Consider the following 27,337-nt stretch of genomic DNA (forward strand, 5'->3'; position numbering starts at 1 on the left):
TGTGTGTGTGTGTGTATGTCCACTTTAAGGATAAAGACACTATAGATTTGACCAACCTCTTTTGTGTTTTTTAGATAGACCATGTGGTGCAGGGCCATCCTGCCTTTCCTGAACTACAAGCTAAAGCCACAGCCAGGTAACTCCTTCAAATGTTCCCCCTGTAGCTTTTCTATGTGGACGTGTGAGTGACATTCATTTTCAGGAGTTGTATGATTTTCAGAGATTGTGAACAATGCAAATGTTTGGAGGTACTTAAGATGATCATCCAGATGGTTTAGAAAATACATTTGTTAAGTTTGTTTTAGAACGATCTAAGAAAAATCAGAAAAAAACTACTCCCACACACAGATTGTGTGGATGAGCAACCCTGATGGAGATGACCATGCATGGATTTTGGTGTCATCATTTTTTGGGTGTACACCCCAACTTTCCTCCTTTGTAGATGTGCGATATTGCACATGTCATTCAATCTCCTACATCCTGTGTGAAAGTAAGAATATTAACTAATGTGCAGTGGCTTCTGAGGTATATTAAGTAAACCTGAGTGTAAAAGAGTACAAGCAAATCAATGTGTGCTTACTCATTTGTGCAAAAGAACTACAGGAAAATTAGGTTATAAAAGTAACAAGATTGGTTACTCAAAGTGCAAATAGAAAGGGGATGGTAAAAATGGGATTGGGAGCAGGATGGAAAAAGAGAACACCTTTGGATATGTGTTTTTTTATAACTCTTACTCACAGAATGATGGGGAGGCCTCATAGCCCATAACATGATTAGAAGAAGGAAAGGTAGATGCTAGACATATGGTTGATTAGATGCACAGGTCGATAAAAGGTAGATGATGGGTGGGTGGGTGGATGGATGGATGGATGGATGGATGGATGGATGTATAGAGAAAGAGATACATAGATAGATACATAGATAGATAAGCAGGCAGATAGGCAGGAAAACAGACAGCAGGATGTTCACCTTTGATAGAATGGACAAAATGAAAAATAAATAGTAAAACTAGGGGTTCTGTATCACAAAGGAATAGCTAACCTATACTATTAAAATGCAGTAAATGTTGCACTGGAAGCTCAACAGTGTGCTCCCAGGGTATAGAAAGGAGGATGTATTACCAAGCCTTCCCCCAGGTGTCAGGGCAACCCTCATCAGCTGGTATTTTCATTGTCTTAGGCATGGTATAATCTGGAACAAGAATTCCTAACTTCAAATCAGCAGTGAACCTTTGGAATTGTGTACCAGGTTTTGTTGATGATATACTTGTGCATGACTTTCTGTAATTTTAGGTCATAACTTTCATCACACTCTTGAAGGACTCCAATAGTCTAGCATTCATAAACCATTAGCTCCCCACTAAAAAAAAAAAAGGGGGGGGCACTGGATTTGGAGTTCAGATCTGGTCTGGATGCACATACCAAATGTGATGTGCATTACTATGGGATAGGGTTGGGTGATTAGCCTCCTACTCTGAGAACATATTTTGACTTTAGGGAGGTGATTTACCCTTGGGAGGGGTTTCTTTGTGTAACAATCCTAGCTGTCCCTGGAAGTCTGTAGACCAGGCTGGTCTCAAACTCACAGAGATTCTCCTGATTCTGTCTCCCAAGTAATGGGATTAAAGGCAAGAGCCATGACCACCCAAGAGCAAAGGTTTTTAAACTGAATTATAACAATGTCAACTACATTTTATCCACTGATGAAAAAAGTGCAACAGCAGTCATTCCCAGATGCCAGCCTTCAGTAGACTACCTACTTTTTCATGACAGATGTGTGGGATTGCAAGAACCATAGGCTTGGGATTTGAGATATTGGTTCTTAACTCCATTATGATCTCATAAAAAGACAACAACACTAACCTGCTTAATTTACCTACAGGTGCTGTAATATTGACATAGACCTCAGGGATATTGATATATAAATATTTAATGTTCAATATATACTTACTAAATAAGTCGATTTTGCAATGAAACGTAGCATCTAGAATATTATTCTGTTTCAGTTTATGCTGTGAATAGAAAGGGGAGAAAATGTAATTAGCATACAGACCTAGAGCCTGAGCATCAGGCAGTGGTCTAGAAGCAGTAATCCCTAGAATTCAGCCTAGAGGCAGACCTGGAATCCAGTCCCGATAACTGTATAGGATATGCAGCCACCTCCCTGTCTTCTCTTTGAAGCTCAGTTTCTCCAACACTGCCTATACCCTTGTTCTTTGTTTATTTGCTTCTCCTCCTTTGCCCATTCTAGCTTGAACGCTGTCACATTCAACTCCCTGAATGTTTTAACATTAACGTTTCTCGGTGACTTGTGCTTTGCTAACCCCACTGGACACTTTAAAAACTCACTTCTCACTTTCTCCGTGGCATGTGGCATCGGGGATCACTTCTGTCTTCCTTTGTGATCCCTGTCCCTAACAAACCGAGATGTTGTTTATCCTTGTTGTTTATATTTTTGACTCTTCCTCCTTCACAAGTTCATGGGATTCCCCACACCCCCAGCAACATTAGTATTCATCAAACTAGTTCTGTGGTCATATTTTACTCTTTTGCCGTCTTTTCCAAAGTAATCCCAGTTATGCTCTTGACTTCATCTCTTTCTGCATTTTGGTTACTCTCACACATATTTATTGAATTAGTTCTCTTCTACCTCCCTATTACTTTCATCTTATCACACCATATCTATTTGGTACAATAGTTTCATACTTCAGGTCTTAGAATGAAATACATTGTTAAAAGTAAAGCCGACCTTCACAAAGGAGGAAAACCCATAGGTATCCTTGCTGTGACTTTGGGACCTTCTGAAGACACTAAAGCAGATCACCTCCCCTTATAGCTTAGCTTCAGCAAATCCTGTTTGAAATTCTGGGAACAAGTATAGATAAACAAATAAAAGATACATGGATCCTCTTTCTCTACCATAATTCCTTTAGGCCCCATCTCTGAATAGAAATGTCTTTGAGTACTTATAAATTAAGTAAATAAACTGTATGTGCTTATACACGTACCTGGCAAGCATCTTTTTTTAATATAGGTGTATTTCACCCCTTAGATGGAGATTGCTTACCATTGATTGCAACGCCATCTCTTTTTTCTCTCTATCTTGATTTCTATAGAAGCTAAACTAAAAAGTAAAATGTCTCAAAATGAAGTTCTGGTGACGCCAGATCATTGAGTAGATGATGTTGGTATGATATATCAAGGTTGGCACGTGAACCAAGGTTAGATCTGTCAGGTCTAACATATATTATGAACATTAATGATAGACAAGAGAAGAAACAAACAAAATTTGCTTTTATAGAAAGTACATATATATTCACATGTGCATTTACATACAGTATAACAAATGCACAAACATATGTACTTGTTGTCTAAAATTGATAAATTCTGAATGAAAAAATCTAACTGAGGACATGTAAAGCAAAGACTACTGGGGTAGCAGGGAACATTTCTTGCAGTGGTGAATCTTGAGTGGGGCCTAAAAGGAATAAAAAAAAAAAAAAAGAGCATGGCAGAAAAAGCCATGGTGCTATGGGAAGGATTCCTCCCAGCGGAAAGACTAGCAAGTCTCAAGGTCTCATGCAGCAGCCAGCCTGGTGGACTCAGAAACCGCTGTAGCTGGACACAAGTGGGAGGGAGGGTGTCAGATGTGAGATGGAGGCAACCTGTGCCCACACACCATGCCTGTCATCCTAGGGGTCAGTGAAAGGATACTAGATTTTAGTCACATACTTATTTTTGGTTTTGATCTTGGGGTGCTAGACCTTGAACCCCAAGCCACATACTTTCAAAATATACAGTCTGCCACGGAGCAATATTCCATCCCCAGGGTTTGCATTTTTAGGAAGAGGAGACAGGTGACGAGGTTTGTATTTTAAAAAGATTACCCTGGATACTCTTTTGCAAACAGACTACAACATTAATAAGGGTTCCAGATCAAAGAAACCTTAAGAAAATAAGGCCCTAAGGTGTCCTCAGAAAACTCAGAGTGTGCTGGTTGCAGTCTGTTTGGACAGCCTTTGGCAGAGATCATGGTGAGGAGTGTCCCGCTCACTGAACCTATTGATTGCAGGTTCTTCAGGACTGCATTTGTTCTCCAGTTTGTTTGTTTGTTTGTTTTCAACCTGTTTGTCTTTTTAACTATTTTCCGGTATTTCAATTAGGACAACTCAGTTTTCTTTATCACATTGGTTCCTCAAGCCCATAACCCCACTGAGAATCAGTTTCTTCAAGTTCACTGTTCATCTGGTATTACAGGTCTTGATAAAGTTAAAAAGTCCACTGATGAGGATTCTTAAGGATACTGAAATCAGTCCGACTGATTTCACACAAAGCTGCACTGATGAAGGCAGCATTCAACACAGGTGGCTATGGGACTATGAACAATAAAAGGGTCCTGGGCTCAGGAAGGGCTTTGAGATGATAGCAAAGGTGATTCTTAAATGATGATTGCCATGGGTCAGGTAGAGGAGAATATATATTTGAACTAAATTATCCCTAGATGATGACTGGGGTGATAAAAGAAAAACAGTGATGTAAATGAATAAGTAGAGTAGGAAGGTACCAAAAACAGGCCTCTGGAAGACCTTATTTATTTAAGGGACTAGCAGAAGAGGTGATTGAGCTGACAAAGGATTAGGAAATTCAAGATAATAGAGTATTCTAGGGACTGAAGCAGGAGAACAAAGGATGAAGAAAGGGTCAAGTGATGTAAAATGAGTTTCAGTAGAATAGGAAAAGCAAATGCATGAGAAAGAAGGAACTGGAGACTGAGAGCATGTTTGCTCCTTTCTGTGATTTTCTTCTTGTTGTGGTTGTTGTGGTGGTTTTTGGCACACCATGTGTGCTCATTTTTGGCTTGTGAATATGGTCATCATAAACAAAGTAAAAAGGCACCAAATGCAGGTCTCTGGAAGAATTTTCATGTTTAAGGGACTAGCAGAAGAGGGGATCAAGCTGAAGAACGGTTAGAAAAGTCAAAACAATACAGTGTTCTGGACCCGAATGAAGGGAAGAGATGATGAAGGGCAGCCTGAGAACCTGAAGAATGAATGGACTTGGGGTGACAGAGAGCAGTGATTCAGGACACTGCCTACATTTAAGATTGTAAGCAATACAACCTGAAATAAAAGTTTGTAATGGCAAAAGAGAGAACTACTTATTAATGACCCGTCATTTCATAGTGCTCAGGCCCAGTGTTCTGCAAGCTACAGACTATTGAATCCCATTGCAAAAGAGTAGCTTGGACTCAGCAAGTTTTAGTGTACCTGCTCACCAATTAAGTTACTTTATGATTGTTGAAACTATATGTTCTGTATCATCCCCAATGGGGCTCCCTCTGAGACAGGATATATGAGCCTGCCATTTATGAGTGGGAGGAAGAACAATCCAACTGGGATTGTAGTTACTATGCTTGGAAGGGAGCACACTGCCATTTGAAAACGAATTGATAAAACATACAAAATGAAACAAAGTCAAAACCAAAAACAGCATCATGCAAGGTTAAAATTAAGTGAATGATGATGTGCATTAGTTATTTTAATGTCTTCCAAGTGCACTTCATTTTGAATGATATACTCAGATAGCATACATGGTAAGTATAATTGAAAAAGCATGTAGGAGAAGGGCTGAATTCAAAGAATAAATACGCAGCTGCAAGGAGGTTAGGAGTGAGAGGAGTAAGCATTTCCCCCATTCCCCAGGGGTCTCATTAGTGTATGAGTAGCCATATATGTGGAGACTAAATGAATCTCACTGTTTGCAAAGACCCTCGGTAAATGGGACAATGATGAATCAATAGTAATTAGGCATATAGATTCTTATTGACCCAGATGTCTGAAGCCAAACGCCTACTCTGAGATTCCTTGAAAGGCAAATGGGAAGATTTATGGGCATTCACTTCTTTAAAATTAAAAAAAAAAATCTATACGCTAGGAGCAGTGATGCCCTTCCTAAAGGGAGAGTGGCTACAAATAGTACAGACTCTTGGTTTCTGATGAGAATGTTGTTCTTGAGATTTCTGTGTAAATATGGTTCCGGTGGGGCCAGACCAGGCAGAGTTGGGAGATAAAAAGCAAGGATGTGAGCATATGTATATACTCTGTCCTTCCCTTATGTGGATGCCTCATAAGTTTTAGGGTACTTTCCTAAAACTGAAACAGAGTATTCTGCAATGGAAGGGGGGGCATGACAAGAAATATGTGATCCGAGATACAGAAAGCTCGTGGCTTCATCATCGGTCACACAGAAGAGTTTTGTGTGGACTTTGCCCTGTTATTCTGCCATTAAGTATTCCTTCTGTAAAGGATATCAGCCGTGCATTCTCCCTGGACCACAGTGGAAGCTTGCTGCATGCTCCAGGAATGGCAGGTGGTGCCTAAATCATGGTTGAGCTTTTTTCCATGAATACTGTATTTCTCCTGCCAGAAGTAAAGGCATAGACTGCAAATGCCAAGATTGTACAGCAAAGAGCTGACTGGGTAGTACTCTCTTTGCTCTGGTGATATTACAATTTGTGTGCTCGTGTTTGCACACATCAAGCTGTTTTGGTTTTCTACATATTCTGCACTGGAGTTTCATGTGAAATTTTTACTAAAAGAATGTCACTGGACCTGCGTTTATAGCTCAGTGGTAAAGCATTTGGTTAGCATTCACAAGACTCTGAGTTTGATCCCCAGCACTTAAAAAAAAAGAAGAAAAACATAAAGAGTTTTCACTGATACAGATGAAGAGAGAATTTGAAACTATTTTTATGATTCCCTTAGAAACATACAGAGACTTCATGGTATCCGTGGGGACACTCCTGGCATTGCAAAACATGAACTAGAAATCACTTCTTTTACTAAAGCATTTTAAAAATGCAAATCACAAATATTGTCAGAGGTATTCTAATCTCCCTTGGGCACTCCCCATGTTTTTAACCTTAAAGCTGTGGTCCCAAGGACACCACAAAAGTAGGAGAGAGGATGCTGTCTGGTCCATCTCTGGGATCATTGGTTTGGAACTTTGGAAGGCAGCATTTTCCAGAGATCCCCAGATAATGGACTATAGTCTTTGTGGCATGCAGGAAGACTTACCCCAGGGAAGTACATATTGTTATAATGTGTTATGAATAGGGAAGTAGGAGTTCAGAGGGACTAACCCATGCTCCATAGCCATGACAGGTAACAGTATCAGGAGTTAGCACTGCCTGAACTCCAATGCCCATCATCTTTTGACCTGAATGATGCCAGTGACTAAGGGGGTCACACCAACTACACCATTTTTCACATCAGTCAAAATGTAAAATGGAGAAAGCCTACACAACAGCATTTCAAGGTTGTGGTTCAGAATCACATACCTAATTCCGGATTCTAACTGTGTGTATGACACTCGTTCATTGAATCCAGGAGCATGCATTTATCCCTGTTTGCCATTTCATCATTTTCATAATTAGGAAGACAGATTTTTAACAAATCGTTTGCGTCTGTAACATATTATACTGCAGTTTACAGAGTGCTGTATGTTCACATACGGAGTCTTTGATCTTCATAATAACCCTATGAGGTAAGTTGGACAAGTATTGTGAGATGTTTGTACAGATGAGAAAAGGACGGTTCCAGGGCTTGGAATAACTGTCTCATGCTCATGCACCTACCAGGGGTGATGCCAGTGTCTGGCCAGGTCCCTTGACTCTAAGCCTTCCTACCACACATGCTGCCCTGTGTGGTGAGGACAGTGTGATGTGAGAGGGCATGGGATTCATACAAGAGTAGCTGCTTTGCTGATGCTTTTGGGAGCCCATTTGCGTTCCTGGGTCCGATATGGAAGTACAAATGGTTTTCTTCTTTCTGCAGAATAACTTGCTCTTAAACCCTATCCCCTTTTAAAATCAATCCACTTCTCTTCCAGATGCCAGAGTATATATGCGTATTTGAACAGTCACCTGGATCTGATTAAGAAGGCTCAGCCCGTGGGTTTCCTCACTGTTGATTTACATGTTTGGCCAGATTTCCATGGCAACCGGTCTCCCTTAGCAGATCTGACTCTGAAGGGCATGGTAAGTGAAAGCCAGTCCAGGCACTGCACGGAGGTGAAGGCCAGCCAGAGGGTTGCAAAGTTTGGAAGAAACAAAGTGAGGAGAAAGAAAAAGAAGGAACAGTTAAAGAAAACAGGCGAAGAGGAGCTGGCTTTTCTCAGCTGCCTTGTAGTCAGGTTGCTGCTGCTCTCAGGGAAGATCTGTTAACCTTCGTTGTTTCCAAGCCGACTCAGAGCACATTCAAAATAGTATTTTCTGTATTCAACTCCCGTTGCCACTTTTTGCCCTGGTATGGCTGGAAGTCCTGCTTGTGTCATTTTTACATTTGCATTGATTTGTAGTCATGTTCTCCATCTCGGGCTCCAGGCTACCTGGTACCTCAGTGGTAAATAGCACCACCCATGGTCCCACTTGCCATAGCTGTGTTTTGGCTAGCCTATGTGTGAGCCATAGCTATTCAGAGCCTATAGCAAAACTTCAGAATTTCAGGTTTAACTTAGTTAAAAATACAATTAGTAACATATTGGGGGATCAAATCAGCTCTTAAGGGTCTTTAAGTATACTTCAGTATAGAGATTGGAGCCCTCTGGCGAGTCCAGAGGAACTTGATGAGCAAGCTCACACCCTAGTGATGTTATAGTACTTCAGAAGCCGGGCAGGATCTGGGGCCTGTGAGGAGTCTGTCTAGCTATTGAAAACATTGAGAGCCAGGCTTGGAGATGGACAAAACAAGTTGAATATAGAGGGGAATAGTAACTTTCAATTCTAAGGGGGCCAGATAAGAAGCCTTGAATGCCAAGTCTAGGAAGTAGAGTATAAGGAAAGCCAAAATGGGAAGCGAGAATGGAGGCTGTGAGCAAAGAGCACTCATGTTCAGGCCACAGAGTTAACAATGATCAGGCCTCCTGGTTGCAAGAATTTAAGGTCTGTAGTTAGGTTCATCAAGATTGTTTTAAATAGCTGTATGATATCATCACAAAGTTCAGAACCTCATTTTTATCACATCATAGACCACATAATCAACTTCTGTTCATAAAAGAAAATCATGGAGAAACAAGGAAACTGAACATGTCAAGAGTAAGTTTGTCTGGCATCCGTGTCTACGAAATAAAAAGTGAGCTGGGCCTCAGACCTCAGCTGTGGAGACAGAGAACAAGGGTCCAAGGAGGGCGCAGCTGTACTTTTCGCTTTGTGATGGTCAACACTTGCAAACTGATGGGTAGGAAGGAACACAACTTGTACAAGCAAAAAAGAATATGGAAGTCTTAAGACTGACAAATGCTTGGAGCCAAACACAGTAAAAGATACTCAAGATGGTACCTTATCAGTTACAGAGATGGTTCCGAAACAGAGCTAGGTCATGTGGTGAAATGATCATAGCTCTGAAGTGACACATACTAGTGGCACTGCATACATACACAGCTTCAACACCCAGCATGTCAGGCTGCCAGGTACCATGGTTTCTAGTGATTTTTTTTATCTGTTTTTTTTGTTTTGTTTTGTTTTGTTTTTGTTTTTAAATCAAGCCTGGTATCCGAAGACCTAAGAATCACCAGTATTAGAACATTAAAATCTACTTGGCCAGATGCGGAACACTCCGGGAGTCAATGGGGTGTTCTGAGGGTTGCCATTGCATTAGATGAGTAAGGATGTGCTTGGCACAAGGGTCTTCTTGCAGTGAGACACAGGCCCTGTTATATCCGTAAATTCTGGTGCTTGCTTTTATGGGAGTTTTACTGTCCTATAAAGGCACCTCTTTTGTTATTTGATGTTTCCTAACAACACTTTCCCGCTATAACTGTCCTTAGTTGGGCTCAGCACATAACAGCTGTCATTATATGGGGTTGCATCCCAATAGTGCAGGGATAAAAGGGGACCCAGACAAGATGGAAGAAAGGCAATTAGGACTAAATGCCCGACATGCCCTCTCTTCAGTTTAGTTTTAAATAACAGCAGAACAAATCTGCCTTTTGAAATCCTTCTGTAGTTGTGTTCTATCTTCTGCCTGAAATCTGCACTGTCTTTTCCTAACTCATATGCTAGGTAGAACCCACATTTCTGCTGCGTGCTTTATCCTTTTGCCAGTCCTATATCTCAGGCATTCATTCCCAAAACATTTATTCTCCACAATCATTGCAATAAAATACCCAAAGCTTAAGAACTTGAGTTGAAGTCCATAGCATCTACATTAAAAAACAAAAACAAAACAAAAAAAAACAACCTAGGTGTGGCCATAGGCAAGGCTGCAGAACTATAGGGTAGGGAGACTGAGAGATCACAGGAGCCTACTTCCTACCAGCCTAGCTCCAGGTTCGGTGAGACTCTGCCTCAAGGAAGAAGGCAAGGAGTGTTAGAGCACACTTAGGGCGGTATCTTCCTTTGGCCTCTGCGTGCACCTTCAAACCCTGACACACATAGGCCATGCACACTCACACAAATTCAATTAATTAGTGGGCACCAAGCACTGTTACCAATATAAACAGGTGCAATAATTCCTATACTCGTGGAGCGGGTTTAAAGAGGTAGGAAGAAGCGCTCGAGGACATGCGCACGGCAACAGGTATTGTCAGAAGAGGAGTATTGGAAACCACAGGGAGTTTTTGATTTGGGCTCAGAATTTTTTTTTTCCTCTGGGCACGTATTAAGTACTGAGGATACACTTAGTGGTAATTGATGGGTATATCGAGATAATAAAGAGGCCTTTTATTACTCTAGGGAAAAAAATAGCAGATGAACAATTTACAAGTAGCAAATAACCGTGTGTTTTCTGGTTCTGACTATACGGATGATAAGTATTTAATACTACTAACAATGTCCAAACGAATTAAAATATGCTGTGATTTTAGTGTACTTAGTAATGTGTTTGTTATAAACTGTAGCCAGTGTAAGAGTAACTAGACAGGATTCCCAACCTCAGGGTGTTGCTGATGTTGCGGGAAGGCAGGATGAACAGTCCCTCAGCAGGTGGGGTGGAGGTCTCCATGTGTCAGTATCTCGTTTCTTCCTTTGTAGAGCCTGGTAGTTCTGTGGATTTGGAGAAAGGGTTAGTCTCACCTGGGTGGGTACCAGACAGTGGTGATCCACCTCAGTCCTACAAAGATAAGGCTTTGTTCTGTGCTAAACTGGAGTCTGTGTGTAAATAGGAAGGGGCAAATTCACATGCCCAGTGAATGATTCCAACAGTATATTTTGGGAAATTCATATATATGCATCAAGAATATTAAATATATGTATAATTAAGAATAACTTAGGATGAAGGGACAGCTAAATGTAAGAAAAGAGAAATGACCACGACCACAAAAAACTAAAACTGCAACAATGGAACCAAAACTCACTTCAAAAGCAATGAAAGCTGAACGAAAATCAGAGCTGTCATAATACTTGGTGTGTGTTTTAAACTTACTCTATTAGAACAACAAAGTGTGAGTGACTTTTTTGACTTTTTTTGTATGTCAGTCACCTGCACCAAGTGATTGCCTTAGGGTCAAACAGTTATTACAGTCTTTCTTTGTCAGGTGAGGAGGAAGAGTGAGTTTATTAAGGTCAGAGTATCAAGAAGGAATAAAGTGAAGTGTAAATCCTGTTTTGTTGGTTGCTTGGTTGCTTGGTTACTTGGTTGGTGGGGTTTTTTAAAGGGATTCATGGGCCCCCATAAGGGACCTTATGCATAGTGCTGGACTTTGCAAAATGCACTGAGAACAAAAAAAGGGGGAGGGAGTCCACATTGGTACATTAAGATTGATCATACTCAGCCTCATCTTTGCTATGCTGCTTTTGTCATAACCTTGTCTTTCATCCCCCAGTTCCACTGTAACCACGGTCTTTAAGTTAAGCTCTGAACCTGCCTCTTCTTTGTAATGACTGAACCTTCCTTCTCATCCCAGCTGCTCATGTTACAGAAGTACTTTCTCATTCTGGTTGTATGCTTCCCTTCTATTTAAGTACCTACGCTCATAACTAAGAGCAGGACAGGACCTAGCCATCATCCCTTCATGGTTGAGAACATAATTTTCTTTGCCTTCTGGCAACAGTTATCTCCCTGACATGGAGCTAGCTGTTTCGTCTTCCCTTTGAATATACATACAGCCATCCTGTAATGCTCAGCTGAAAGAGAGGTGCTGGAGGCCAGGGGTATGGGTTGGTAATATATCTGGATCAAATGGAGAATAGTTAGAGCTGACTTTATCATTATCTAAAATAAACAGAAGCTTAGTTAATGACAACCTGTGTGAGAACATTAGGGGTTCTATAGTTCATTATAAAATAAAAGAAATTCTTGCATGTGGTTTGAATCTATAATCCCAGAGCTAGGAAATTGGAGTCAGGAGGATCGGAAACACAAGAGCATCTTCAGTTTTTAGGTAGTTGAAGGACAGTTCAAAAGAAGAGAAGAAGGAAGAGGAGGAGGAGAAGAAAAAGCATTGCTTGCTAAAAAATAAAGTTTGATGGACACATGCATACAAGGATAAATGTTACTAAATATCATTCGGAATGATTTCATGTTTTGAGAGGTTGGTTTTGTTATTTATTTGCGCTGTTTTTTTTATTCTGAGTGGAAGTTTAAGTGGCTTTTCATCTCTGAAGATGTAGCTAGAGAGTACATATTTTTAAACTGTACCAGTATTTGCATCTTAAACTGAAAATACATTAGCATGTGACACTCGCAGGTTCATTGTTTGAGTTCTGAAAGTGTAGCTGAAGTGGCCCAGGTGCTATTCCAGGGTCACTGTCAAATGAGAAATGCTTGTCCAACAGCAGGCACACAACCAGTGACTGAATCTATAGTGTCTGCTTAATGGCCCCTGTAGGGATTCTGTATGTGATTGTTGAGCTTTCAACCACAGGCTGTAGATTTGCTTATTAGCCCCAGAACTGGAAAGAACAGCCACTGCTCACCAGCCAGAAAACCAGCTGGAGAAGTTGCAATGCCTCAGTGGGTCACAAGATATGCAATTCCTATGCATTTCATGTGGATCTGAACATGGCTAGTCTCTACCCTTAGATTTTCTTATCAACAACAGGAAATGTTCATCTAGACCCTGCACAATGGCTAGTGCGATAGTTCTTCTGAAAGTCTTTTTCTCCCTATATAGGACTGATTTAGTCCTCAAACTGGTATGACCTCTGTTTAGATGGTAGTAATTGAGGGTGTTTGCTTAAATTATTTTCCTGAAACACTCAGAGCAGTAATGGGCTCTGAGACATAGCAGGCACGAACGCAAAGCAAATATCCAGTGTTGGTTGTACTGTGTTTCCTCCGCTTCAGTTTGGACTATTACACAACCCTGAGCAGAAATTACATTCTAGTTCTCCAGTGAACTGCTCGGTGCCATCAACCATTCCCACTCAGACTGTGGAAAGTTGAGTGCTGGTCCAGGGACTGACTGTTCAGAGTCAGCAAAGGAGCTTTACAGGAGCTTAGCTAGTCCCTGGAGGCTTGGCGAAGTCCCAGAGCCCAGCCAGAGACACTGCAGTAAAGACTTTGATGTCTGTGTTGTCAGGAACTCATTTGAGAATTTGCAGGAATGCAGGAAGAAGCAGTGCCTTGTGCCTTCTTGGGATGGGGCTGGAAGCTCCTGAGCCAATCAAAGTTGTTTGTAAGTGACCCATATTGCTTTAGAACATCCTTACACATGCCTTAACATGCTAACTTTTGTTGTTATTTAACAGTTTTACTTAGATATTTTTATATATTAATTTTACTTACAAAAAATATCAAATCCCATGATTTGATATTAATATCCTCAGTATCATTGAACTTGCTTTCAGATAATCTGTTACTTACTGAAGTGATTAATTTATAGTGGTTTTCAATAGGGCCCATTTCTTAAGAGCCTGATACCCCAGACCCTGTAGCTGGTATTATGTTTGTAGCCCTGCAAGTCTTTACAGTAACCCTTTGAGATGATACAACTTAAACAAATAGAGAATCTGAGGATCCAGCAATGCAAGCAGTTTATCCACTGCAGAAAGTAGAATTGGGATTAGAATGCGTTCAATTCAAATTTGTATCACAAACATCCTTTTTGTATGCAAATACAGTACATCCTTTTTGTATTTGTATTTATATGCATTGGTATTTTGCCTGCTTGTATGTCTGCATGAGGGTGTTGGCGCTAGTTTTTATAGTCTACTTTATTTGCAGCACCTTATGCCTCTACCTCCCTTGCAACCTCCCAACTCTAGGTAAGAGAGAAGGAAGGTTAGAAGGGAAAGGGGACAGGGAAAGGGGACATAGACCTCTTTAGACTTTTGGCTGTTATCAGGTTCTTTGGGAAAAATACCAATCTCAGTTGTCAAGATATCTAACAGCAAACTGCAAAACACACCGGAAAGCACCCTTCTTTCTCCTCTGTCCATCTCCTCAAAGCCCCTTCCTTTTTCAGGGCTCTGGTATTTATACCATCTCAGAGTCCTCAGAATTAAACTAACTCCACCCAGCAAAGACCACACCCCTCTCTGAGCAGCATGAGGCTGTTTATCAGCTCATAAACTAAGGCAGTCCCATATCCCACACTTAAGATTAAAACAAAACATATCTACATAACATAACTGAGCTTTTAAAGAAACCAAAACTTTTACTACATGAGGGCATTGGATCCCCTGGAACTGGAGTTTCAGACAGTTGTAAGCTGCCATGTGGGTACTGGGAATTGAACCCATGTTCTTTTGAAGAACAGCAGTGCTCTTAACTGCTGAACCATCTCTCCAGTCCCCGTAAACATTCTTTAAAATAAAACTTTAAAATAAAATAAAATTTTTTTATTCTTGTGTATACTTAACGGCAAATTAAAGCCAGAGGTAGACTAAGGACGGGCCTTTCCAGTAGTGTGCTTGTCAGAGCCCTGAGGGGCTATCATGTGGAATCTGCTGTAGGGTTCCAGGAGAGAAACACCGGGAAGGACCAACACTCAAAACTGGGATCCAGGTTGACATGGGATTGGAGACAGGATTGACAGGAGCACACAGGGGCCAGAACCTTTGCACAGAGCAGCTTTGGGAACTGGTGCAGGCGCACACCCAAAGGCTTCCCAAGCCTGTGAAGGTGCTCAGCGTCCCGTCATTTATGCAGCGGTGAAGGGAAGAGTGTCAGCCCGTCTTTTCTTCTTACTAGGCGTGTTCACTGGGCCGTGAAGTTAGCAGTGTAGACTCGTCATCTTACAGTCCCACAGTTCACACATCCAAGTTGCCCCTCCCACATGGTTTCCCTGCTCTGGGTTTCCACCTGACCAGAAGCTGAGTCTCCTATTAGAAGGCTCTGGGTAAAATATACTTTCCCTTCCATTCAAATTGTTGCTGAATTTATTTCCAACTGACGACGTTCCTGGGTTCCCGTGGGCAGTCAGGACTCCCGCTCAACTTCTAGAAGCTTCCTGGATTCTTCGGCTCATTGTCTTCTTCCTATCCTCTCAAAGCCAGCAAGACAGAGGCAAATCCATCTCATACTTTGAGATTTCCTGTTTTCATTTCTGCCTCCTGCCCTCTGCCCTCTGCCTTCCTCTTTTTCATCTTTTCACGGGTTCTTCTGCCTTCTTCTTCTTCTGCTTTTCAGTGCCCATGTGATAAATCAGGGTAATCATTCCCCTTTAAGGTCAGCTGTAACTGATTGTATCTGCCAAGTGTCTATAGCTGAGTATGGATTAGTGTTTGCATAACCAGAGGATGGAAATCTTTCTAATTCTTTCTCCCAAGCCATGGTGACACATTTATCTTCATTTTCCAAGTCTGGGTGGATTTTTTTTAATCTTTTTTTTCTTTATTAATTACACTTTATTCACTTTCTATTCCCCCTGTGGTTCTCTCCCTCCTCCCATCCCAATCCCTCCCTTCCTCCACCCTCTGCATGCATGCCCCTCCCCAAGGCCACTGATAGGGGAGGACTTCTTTTCCTTCCTTCTGATCCTAGTCAATTAGGTCTCATCAGGAGTGACTGCATTGTCTTCTTCTGTGGCCTGGTAGTGCTGCTTCCCCCTCAGGGGGAGGTAAGTAAAGAGCGGGCCAATCAGTTCATGTCAGAGACAGTCCCTGTTCCTGTTACAATGGAACCCACTTGAATACTGAACTGCCATGGCTACATCTGTGCAAGGGTCTTAGGCTATCTCCATGCATAGTCCTCGGTTGGAGTATCAGTCTCAGGAAAGGACCCCTGTGCTCATATTTTTTGGTTCTCCTTGTGGAGTTCCTGTCCTCTCCAGATCTTAACTGTTTTCCACTTCTTTCATAAGATTCCCTGCACTCTGCCCAAAGGTTGCCCATAAGTCTCAGCATCTGCATTGATAGTCTGCAGGGCAGAGACTTTCAGGGGCCCTCTGTGTCATGGGTGGATTTTAAGCAGCGTAAAGAATCAGCCAGGACTCCCACCATTACTGGGTCTCCATTCTCTAGTCCCTCTCTTCCCCCAGAAGTCCTCTATAGAGCTTTCTCTGAGATCCCTCACTTCCTTACTGACTGAGGAAACCCCACTGTGTCCCTGAAAGCTTCCAGTTAATCCTCCTGAGTGATGATGCCCTCATCAAGGGACCTAGAACATCTCTTTGTTTTTAACATTTGAGGAATGTTTCCTACAGCACCTTTGTAACTAACATAAGTAATAATTTTTATTCCTTTAACAACTTGCTGTTATTACTATTATACTAAATTACTGGTCTTTATCTGAAACAGACATTTAAATTTTCAATTTTAGACTATTTGAATGTATTTTATGGGATAATTTGGAGATAGTACCGGAGTTCAAATCTGAACTTCATTTAGGTATCAGGAATACTTTACGTATATAGCTTGCAGATAATTTTACATAATATTCATAATTTTCACAAACGAGTTTATGATGTGGAAGCATCTATTTGTGGTTTAATACAAGAGCTCAAGTTTCAGATTTTGGTACAGATCAGTCTCAAGAGTAGGGCTCTTTTTTTTACATACTTACTAATCTAAATTATTTGGGAAACTTCTGAACTAATAATTAATAATGCTAAGGTTTAGAACACTTATCCCTTCAATTTAATGCCAATTTAGAACACAAGAACTTAGGTTCTTGCTAAAGTACGGATTGTCAGCTCGCACCAAAGGTTCAGTAAAACTGAATAGGATCCCAAGAAAAATATGAATGCCAGGATAGTGAAGAGATATGCGCAAGTGTGAACCACGGGCTGAATTGTGCAGTGTTGAAGCTAACATCCGCAGTTAAGCTGAGGGCTCAGCTTCTGTCATTTCCTTTTCTAACACAAATGGAGAGGATGATTTGTAATGTCTGAGGTTTCTCCCAGTCCTTGTAGACACATTCCTCACTGTGATAAACACAGCACTTGTTAGGGACACATTGCTTCTTCACACTCCTAGAAGGCTTGATGCCTTTAGCACGATGGATGCTGGGACTGACCACTGCATACCTTCTGCACTGAGTTCTCCTTCTACTTCACATCCAAGTGTGACTATAGCACATTGAAGGAAATGCTTCATTTCTATGTCACAGGGGCAATCAAACCATCAATACCATTCCAAAGAAGGCATGTGAATATGTATTAATAGTTTCAGAGAAAATATGAATCCTTAATAAATTTTTCTTGTATGTATAGATGACACCATAAGCACTGGGGGAGTATATAGCTTTTACAGACCTAGTACAACTTACCAATAAATAAGGGACGTTTCAGAAGTGATCTCTTCTCTCAAAAGACTAAGGGTTATTTTAGCCCTGCCTTGCAGATGAAAAAAATGAAGTGCAGAGGAGCTACAAATTCATACGTGACTGTACACCCAGTCAGAAGAAATCTGGAAATGTAAACCCAGATGTCTTCCTATAAATCTCCTTATCTTTCTATTCATGCATGCTTACTGTATAGGGGAAAAACAGATTTAGATAGTATTTTGTGCCTGTAATTTAGGAAGTTGGCATGGTTTTAGGCATCATATGCAACTTCAACACATTTCTAAATATTAACTAATTACTTTTCTCTTACTGTTCCCCTTTTACACAAGAGCCAAAAGAAATAAAATGTGCATACTATCACAAGTCTCCCATGGGGCTTCCGCATTCATTCGACTGTCTCGCCTCAGCACTGAAAATTGCCACATACATATTTATAAACTCACCCCTTCCACTTACGCTTCCTTTCAACTTCCTCCTCTCCACAGAACCAGCCAGCCCTCAGCTGAACCGTGTAAGTTCATCTGGCATGTGTGAGCTTTTGAAGCCAGTACAAATGCATACACACACGCACACACCCCCCCCACGGCATCTCTAGCACTCCTGGGCACTCACATTTCACAACAATTTCCTCTAAGGCTTCTTCATCCTCTTGAGTGGTCCACATGGCACACACTCCATAGAAAGTTCCATCTTGGACATCAATTAATTCTGTAATGTGAAAATCTAAAGTGAGGTCCAGTGAGATGGTTCAGTGGGAATGGGTACTTGCTTCCTAGTCTGGCCGCAACATGACCAGAGGAAAAAAATCCAGCTTCTGAAAGTTGTCCTGGGACATACATAGCACACAAACACACATGTGCATAGATAGATGGATCATTCTCTCACTTTGCTGAAGTGAACAAGCTGACTGCATCCACGGCCAGCACTTGGAGAAGAAAGACATCGGCTTCTCCCCTCTCTGAAGATCCAGTAAGAACACTGACACAGAGAGATGTGAAGGGAAGCTTGTGAACCATCTGATTGCATCCACAGCCAGCATCCATTCATCTCTTAATTATCTGGGAAACTAACCTGCTCATATGGTTCTGTTTGATTTTGATGGGATTCCCTTGCAAAAATTATCCCTCAATAGGTACAACATCTGTAGGAGACATATTATTTACCCTGAATAACCCTTGGGTTCTGTTACACTAAGTTCTGACAGCAGCTAAACTCATGGCCATCTAAAGTCAATGGCTGACTATTTATGTTTTTAATTTCTAATAAGCCACAGAAGATACCTATACCATTTTAATCACATAATTTCATGTTAAAAATATCAAATATAATCTCTTGAGAGGTTTGTTTATTTATTTATTTTTAATTTTGGCTTGGATCAATCCAAGGACAAATAATTTTTTGGTGTAGAGGAGGGATATTTTTTCCCAAGTCTGAAGTTTAAACAATTTAGTAAGCATTCCACGATTAGTTCACACACATACACACACAAAAGCGTGGGGGAATTGCTTATGAACTTGTTGTATCCAGAAAGCACATCTGAGCTTGTTTACATTCCTTGGGAACTATGTCTGTCTATGGCAGCCGCTTTGGGCCCCTCATTCTTCTTTCTTCTTTCCTATAGGTCACTGGATTGACACTGTCTCAGGACCTTGATGATCTTGCCATCCTCTACCTGGCCACTGTTCAAGCCATTGCTGTAAGATGCTTTAATGACATTTCAAGAAAACCAAAAAACAGAAACAACAACAGAAAACCTACTCTGTGCTTACAGTATGTTCAAGCCACAAGATCCCTGAGATGAACCCTTGGTTTTGTGGCAGTTTTTTATTTGTTTGTTTGTTTTTTTAATTAGAAGAGAGCTTGGCTTGCCACAAAGAGATGTTTGCCTGTCCAGACAGCAATGATGATAAGAGTTCTCACATGCCTTAATGATAAACTCAAAGAACTGAAAGCCAAAGGAAAATGAAGGTTTTTTTTTCCATCATGCCTGTCAATTGTCTGATGTCTTCTAAATTCAGTACAGGCAAAAGAAACTCCAAGTACATGTGCAGTTAGAAAGCTGCTATCAAGAATGTTTCTTTTAATACAATACATAATATTGTTCACTTTACAAAATAATTCACTAAAAGGTTTCTTAGAAACGTTTTGATTTGGGTTGGTTAGGGATTTACGTGATGGGTTAAAATGATTGAGGCAAGAAGGCTGAGTTTAAATCTGAAATGTGAGACCAAACCCTAGCTGCTCAGACATCCCCTAAGTAATCTTGTGTAGCAGTGCTCCACAGGTGGGCTGCCAGAGAGTTCTAAAACCTTGAGATGACACAAAAGTCAGCATGTGCACCGGTACTAGAGAGCACATTAGCATTTTAGCATCTGAGAGTAGGTCTGTACCCCACAAGTAAGTCAGTGCTTTATTAATCTTGGAAAGAGAAAGGAAACCCTCAGAAAGGAACAAAAGAGCTTACTACTAACTTTGGATTTATACTATTATCATAACTAAACCCACGGTTCATTATTATTATTTAGATTTATTTATATGTCTGTGTCTTTGTATGCCATACATGGGGGAATCAGGAGAAGGCACTGGACTTAGGGGATGTAGTGAAAGGTAATTGTGAGCTGCCCAGTGCGGGTCCTGGGAACTGAACTCATGTCTTCTGCAAGATCAGCGTATGTCCTTGACCACTAAGTCATTATTCCATATTCTTATTCTTCTTATCATTACTATTTCTAAGTAGTGGCGTTCGTGGTGGTGGTGTTGGGAGCACTAGGGATGCTCGGGATTTAACCCAGAGCCTCACCCACTGAGGCAAGCACCCTACCACTGAGCCTATCTCCATCCCTAAACAGTTTTCATTTGCTTGTCAATGCTATAAAGACTTGTGCGATACTCACTATTTTTTCTCTCAACAGCTGTTTTTATACTCTTACTCTTTTAAATAAATGCATATTTATTCATATCACCAACACAAGTGCCCCATTAGGACTCATACTTACCCAGGAGCCACATGTGTCTGGAGAACCACTGCAGAGGCAGATGGAACCTGCCCACTCAGCCACACAGCCCCTGTAGACTATAGACCAGAGTATCTCTCCCTTAAGCAACTCTCCTCTTGCCTTAATACTTTGTACAGTTTGGTGAAACCAATCAAACTGTTTTCTACATTGAAACGACAAGCAAACAGACAAAAGACACAGACAAACAAAAACCCAGACAATTCTGACATCTATCAATGGAGAAAATGAATAGAAGATGAAAACTGAAACATGGCTATCATTAGTAAAATCATACAGTTCACCTCTAAAATGAAGATTGCATGATACTACTAATGAAGAATAGAATTTGGAGATATTTGTTATATCCCAGGTTCTGCACTAAATACCTATGCCGTCATCTGATGTAACCATATAATACTGATATTATGTTCCTCAGTCCACTGACTAGAATCCCAAACCCTTAGTAAATAGTAAATTAATCTGCTCAGTGCCATGAATTATATATGGCAGAACAGTGATGAGAATATATAGTTTATATAGTTTATAAAATAAAACTTAGGTATATTGAGGAAATTAATGTTTGATTTGTGAATATAATTGTATGAAGGGGCTTTTAATGGGCTTAGTCGCTGTCATTGACATGAATACTTCTAGAAAACTAGAGATGCAGGATGCTTACACCTTATGAGCAAATGCTAAGATGTGGGCATGAAGGACAAAGCTAAAGAGGAGAGGCCAGGGATATTGCCCCATAGTGGTAAGGACTGTCACTCTTCAGGGGACCTTCAACTCTGTACTAGGCACTGGAGTGCCTTGTCTGTCCAGGCCTTAAGACTGTAGCCCTGTAAGCCACGGGGCTTGTCTTTATACTTGAGATAGGGATGGGCTCTTTGCCAGGGTCTCACAGCCAGTGCATGCTAGTTGGAATGAGAACCAGTGTCCATCTCAACCCAAGCTCCTGCTCTCTCCGTTGGGTGGTGGTGTGCTTTTCTTTGATCTTTTCATAAAAGCTACATGTGTGAAATAAGTTTTCAGGCATTCCCAGAGCAGCTTTTACTTAACACATCAGAAAGCATCATTCATTTGGCCTGGAATCTTTTTCACAGGGTACTTTTCCTGGTAAGAACATTGCAGCAGGAAGCCCAGGAATGCAAAAGAAGATTAAACTTAATAATGCATGCAGGAGAGGAGGGGGAAAGAGCCAGCTATGTTTTCTCAAATAACCCACATTTGGGAAATCAATCTTACATTTAATGGGCCATACGTCCTTTTAAAGTGATCCTATTTTTTCTGTCTATTGTCTTAATGACCTTTATAATTCCATGCAGGGAAGACATTTTAAGACAGATTTCCTGATAAAGCTTTATTATAGAGTCAATTAAATTTGGGAGGGGTTCCATCTGTTTGAAAAAATATCTGAGTGTACTGATTTTCTAGGCAAAAATGTGCATTTTAATGAAGCATTTTGATAACAGATATTTTTCCATAATGTTCAGCTTGGGAAAAAAATTGTTTCCTTCTTCCTGAATATTGTCTTAGCACCTATTTGTTATTGTAAGTTAAGCAGTCTCTTCTCTATATTAATATCCGTGGTCGGTACTCTGTAGCCATGGGATGAAATTAAAGAGAGACAAGTTAGCTCAGGATTATAGGAAACCCCTCCATGCAATAAAATTCTCTCTTGCCTGGCTTCTTTGAAAGACCTGTCAGCCACTTGGTTTGTCCACGGCTTGTCTGTCTGGAGTTCTCTTTTCAGATTAGACCCTTAAAAAGTACTATTTGCATTTGAAGTCTTTTGATTTGCATTTGGTTCTGTGTCCCCTTGCAATCCCCTAATTTTAATTTAAATTTCTCCATGAAAACATTTTTTCCAGAAAGGTGAGCACAGAAGCATTTTCACACAAAGCCCTTTGGTGAGCATTTCAAGAGGGTTGCTCGTCACACAGCGGAGTCTGGGACACTAAAGGGAAGGCCTCGCAAAGAGCTGCCAGAGTGGGAAATGAGAGACAGGCTGTCACAGCCCTGAAGGGAGTGCCTCTTGTTCAGGTCCTTGCTTTACATTCCCAGTAATGTGCTTCGCAAGGACCCAGTCATAGACCTGCTAATCACACACTGAAAGTGGGGTTAGTTTGTCTTAAAACCAGAGATGACATTGACATGTGCAGCAGACTGAAGAACTCTGTAAGCCCTTCCCTGGGCCTGCAGCTGTGAGCTTATAAGGGACATCCTGGTGTGGCATGCCATGTCTCGGGCCATATCTTTTATTTCATTTCATTTACCATGTTTAGCAATCCACGTTCAACTGAATGAATATGACATTATTTGTCCCATTAGTAAATGAGAATGGAATCATGAGTTGGGTTGGAGAAACAGGTGAACTGCCCATCAGATTAGGTAGGGCCTCTTGACATCAATCAAAGCTCATGCCTTCAGCATGAATCCATGTAGAATCCAGTCTTTAGAATAGTTCATGGTGGCCTAGAACCAGTAGCCCTCCAATAGTCCATGATGGACTTGAGGACATTTACTGACCTTCTGAAGTTATGCCTAGTTCTGTTCTGTGAATGACTTTTTTTCTGGGTTTCATGATTCCCCCCAAAACTAAAGAAAGAACACCTAGAGAGAACGAGGAATACCCACTGGAGAAGGAATCACCATGCTTCATGTTTCATTTTTCAAACATAGTACAATCATAGATATTTTTGAAGGCCCAAGTTTACAAAATTCATATTTTCACCAGATTGTTGGGCAGCTTCAAAAAAATTCTTAGGACTTCTCTGCTTTAATAGTTGCTGGATGCCCTAGTGCTTCATCATTTATTGCAAACCAGTGGGGATGTCATATACTGAGATTACCTTATGATGGGTCCCTCCTTTGAAGGACTCTTATGGCCAGGAAGATGTCCTTGTAGACACCCTTATCAAGGGCTACTTCATTTCCTAGACCCCATCTCCCACGGCCTGATAAGTGGGCAGTACATTCTTCTTGGACTCTGTATACATCAGGAACCAAGTTCCCAATAACACGTGCACTTTCACTAAAAACTATAATACTGGCTCATTTCTATTCTCAGTCCTCAGCTCTCCTTAACAGCTTCAGCATTCATTGAAACTCTAGGGCCTTCCAGATCTTTAGCCGCATGTGTCCTCCGACATCCTCCCCCATCTACCCAGGAATTCACTCCCATTCTTTTACCTACTGCATTTCCTTCTTTCAAAACCCTTTAGTCTCTAAACATTCAAAGACCCCTCTGTCTACTGAAAATATCCTCCTCCTTGTTTTTCTTCTGAGCCACTTCTTAACATATGGCTACATTCTTAATGCCATATCATAGTTCATCTTAAAAAAAAATCCAGTGTCCCCAAATAAGTTAGGAATTTTGAGCGTCTATTTTTTGAACATCCCAAAAAAGTATGGTCACAGCTATTTAAATAGCCAAACCCAAACTATAAATTATATGTTAAGACTGACCGTAATGCCCCTAATGTAGGATCATCTCCTCAAACCATACACACACACACACACACACACACACACACACACACACACATCACATCATGCACACAAACATATACATGTACCAATAATTAATAAAAAGAAAGCTTAAATTTGAAAGAGAGCAAGGAGGCCTATATCAGAAGGTTTGAAGGAAGAAATGTTGTCATATCTTATAATCAGTAAAAAAATGAAATAAAAGCAAAGAAATGAGTTGTATAACTGCCTAGCTGTATTACTCAGTGTTGTATGAATCCTGGGAGAAGCAAGGAGTTTGGAAGCTAGGCAGGTCCAGGGTAGAATTCCCTGTGTCAACCAGGTGTGTGATCACAGGTGACATGAACTTCAAACCTCAAATATCTAGGATAGTCATGCAAAGTTCTGGGTGCCAAATACAAGTGTTCCTGATCCCTTGCTTTCACTGCCATCCTGATGTTTTCTTCTGCTTTCTGCTTTCAGTTTGGGACTCGCTTCATCATGGAAGCCATGGAGGCAGCAGGGCACTCCCTGAGTTCCCTGTTTTTGTGTGGAGGCCTAAGCAAGAACCCCCTTTTTGTGCAGATGCATGCTGATGTTACTGGTAAGCCTCGGCAAGTTGTGGTGTAGAACTTTGGGTTGTGGGCAAAAGGACAAGTTAAAGGCATGCTGAGGGGAGGGGCCATTGATGGTATCTCAAGTTATCAAAGCGACTGCATGATCTGTGTCCTCAGGATGGAGAAAAGGACTCAGATATGTCCAGTTACTGAATAAAACACCAAGGCCAGCGTCTTATTTGAGTACTTCTGAACCAAGCGTTGTGGGGAGTATTGGAGATATAGAAATGAATAAAACCTGACCTTGGTACCGTGGAGCTCAGGGTCTCCTCACAAAGGCAAACAGACAAAATAAACACAGTGTGACAAGAGCTCTGAGTGAGAAAAAGTATAGTGGGTATTTTGCTCAGTTTTGGACTGTGTAGTAAAGGGCAAGAGATTTGGCTGTCTGAAAAAAGGAACATAGATCCCAATTGCTGAGGACAAGGTCAGGCTATAGAATGGGGCTCCAGATGCTGAAATTCCTTCTCAGTGCCTAGGAATCAGGGTGTGATCATAAAATCATGCACTGAGCATCTTGTGATGGGCATAGAGAATAGGGGACAGTGGCATACTGCCTTCTGAGATGATCCCAGGGCTCCAGGAAAGGCACTCTGGGAGTTCACCTGTCAGTGGTACAAACCCCGACCTAGCCTCCTGCCCCTCTGGGCCTGTACCCTCACCATTCTTGCATCTTCTCCCCAAGTGTCTTCTGGAGATTAGTGCTCCCTCCAGTACCCATTGTTGGTACTTAGGTACCAGGTCTAAGCATGGGAAAGGGGAGGGAAATAGGGAAGCATGTCTGCAACATCAACTCCTGCCTGACGTGAGCCCATCTTACCCTGGCATCCACCCCCTGTGTTCCTTACACAGCAGGTAGGCTGGTGTCTGAGCTCATCCTGCTCCAGGCCATGCAGATATGGGACCCAAGTGCCAGGCTTATTGATACCTGTACATAGTTAGATGGAACTAAATAGAATATCTATTATCACCTTATAGATAATAACTAGATTGAGGTACAAGTCACAGGATCGCTTAGAAAAGCATGTACTGTCAAGGGTAGATCTAGCATGTGGGAGCTTTGCTTGCCTTAGCCAAGTGCCTAGTGCAATCACTAATTCTCCCCAACCTCAGAAATTAGAAAGTAGACTGCAGTGCAGTCAAGCAAACGGAGGGCAGGGAAGGTACATTCAGTTGACTTCCCTAAATCAGGCCACCAGGTAGAAACAAGCCCAGATTGTGAGTCTTCTGTTGAGCCAGGTTCTGTCGTCACTCTTTGAGGATGCCCACCCTGTTTCAAGGTTTATAAAACCTGCAGAAGTCAACCATGAAGACTGAAGCAGACAAAATCGAAAGCCAGATCAGCTGGGTCGTATAGATAAGAGACAAACCTGAAATCTCTGTGGTTTTCCACTTCTCAGCCATCAATTAGCCAAAGCCACATCCTACCTGGATGGAGGCAGGAGGATAGAAGCCAGCTTTAGTGAAAGGAATGGGGGTAGGGGGAAGGGCCCTTGAGCACGGTAGCAGGATGTGACCTAGGCACAGCCTGGGCACTAAAGCTCTGGCCTTTGTGAAAATGGGTCATCCTCTAGTACTGTGCCCCTGAGCATCAAAAGCCAGGGAAAACCACTTTGCCACAAGCTCTGCATTGGGAACTGCTGTCCTCCGGGGTGATGAATGGAAAGCTGTTAGTGGCTGTTTGGGTTCAGATTGCAAATTGGACCCTTTGTCTCTTAACTACTGGCCAGTTACAGTTGTGGACAAAGAGACCTTTTCTTTGCCTAAAATTTTTCTCCTCATGAGTGACAAAGGGTGGCAAAGTGCATCTGCCTTCAAATGCCTTGGCTTCTGCTAAACTCATTAATACATCCGATAAAATAGCTGACATTCCAGGCAAAGCCTCCCTCTTCCTGCCTTCACCCAGGGCTCAGAGAAAGGAATGCATTTGTATCTGTCCTATAAAAGAGGCCTGTGGAAAGGTGAAGCAGTGGCTCTGCTTTCCCTGTGCAGAACAATTTAGAACAAAGCAAAAGCATAGTACAAAATTCTCAGATATAATGTGTGGAAAACAAAACAAAACAAAACAGAATGCAGAGCAGAGTAGGGGAAGGAGCAGTAGGCCAGCTCGGTCCCTCTTCCAGAAAACAAGACAAAAACAAAACAAAACAAAAAAACAGCAGTGTTGTCATCTCCCTCATGCAGAATTCTGAGGAAGGAAAGCTCAGGAGCTTGAGGTCCTGGCTCTTGCTCAGCTCCCAGTGAGCGATCCTAGCCTGTTGCTTCACTTCTTCCCTCCAGGCAGCCCCATACCCAAAAGGAGATGACATGGTGGAGACAGGTTAAGATTTTATAAGCAATTTTGGCCAGCTTAGGAAAAGCTGGCTTCATGAAAGCAGGAAATATGGGCTGCCCCATCTTGGGAAAGGAAGTGGGCACCAGAGGCACTTCCTGTCCTCTGACCATTGACTTAGCTATGATTTCCAGAAATAGTTTGCATGTACAAAATACTGTAGGTTTTCCTGAAGACTTGGGACTAAATGTTCCACCTTCTAAATTATACTTTCTTTGTGTGTGTTTTCTCTAGGGTTTCCTTCTTCCTGTCTCAC

The 27,337-nt window shown here is 41.5% G+C and overlaps 1 protein-coding gene across 20 annotated transcripts in view; it reads left to right on the plus strand.

The window, feature by feature from the left end:
- Nucleotides 1-27,337, plus strand: part of Fggy (FGGY carbohydrate kinase domain containing) — a 362,592-nt gene that overhangs the window by 258,398 nt on the left and 76,857 nt on the right. For 19 of the 20 annotated variants that reach the window (XM_060365879.1, XM_060365896.1, XM_060365885.1 and 16 more), the window contains 4 exons: nucleotides 75-136; nucleotides 7,890-8,037; nucleotides 19,287-19,361; nucleotides 24,616-24,736. In XM_060365879.1, the coding sequence (XP_060221862.1) occupies nucleotides 75-136; nucleotides 7,890-8,037; nucleotides 19,287-19,361; nucleotides 24,616-24,736 (406 nt within the window). The remainder of the gene's footprint in view (nucleotides 1-74; nucleotides 137-7,889; nucleotides 8,038-19,286; nucleotides 19,362-24,615; nucleotides 24,737-27,337) is intronic. The other variant, XM_060365883.1, reaches the window with a different exon arrangement.

Source organism: Meriones unguiculatus, chromosome 12 (genome assembly GCF_030254825.1).
Source record: "Meriones unguiculatus strain TT.TT164.6M chromosome 12, Bangor_MerUng_6.1, whole genome shotgun sequence".
Lineage (NCBI taxonomy): Eukaryota > Metazoa > Chordata > Mammalia > Rodentia > Muridae > Meriones > Meriones unguiculatus.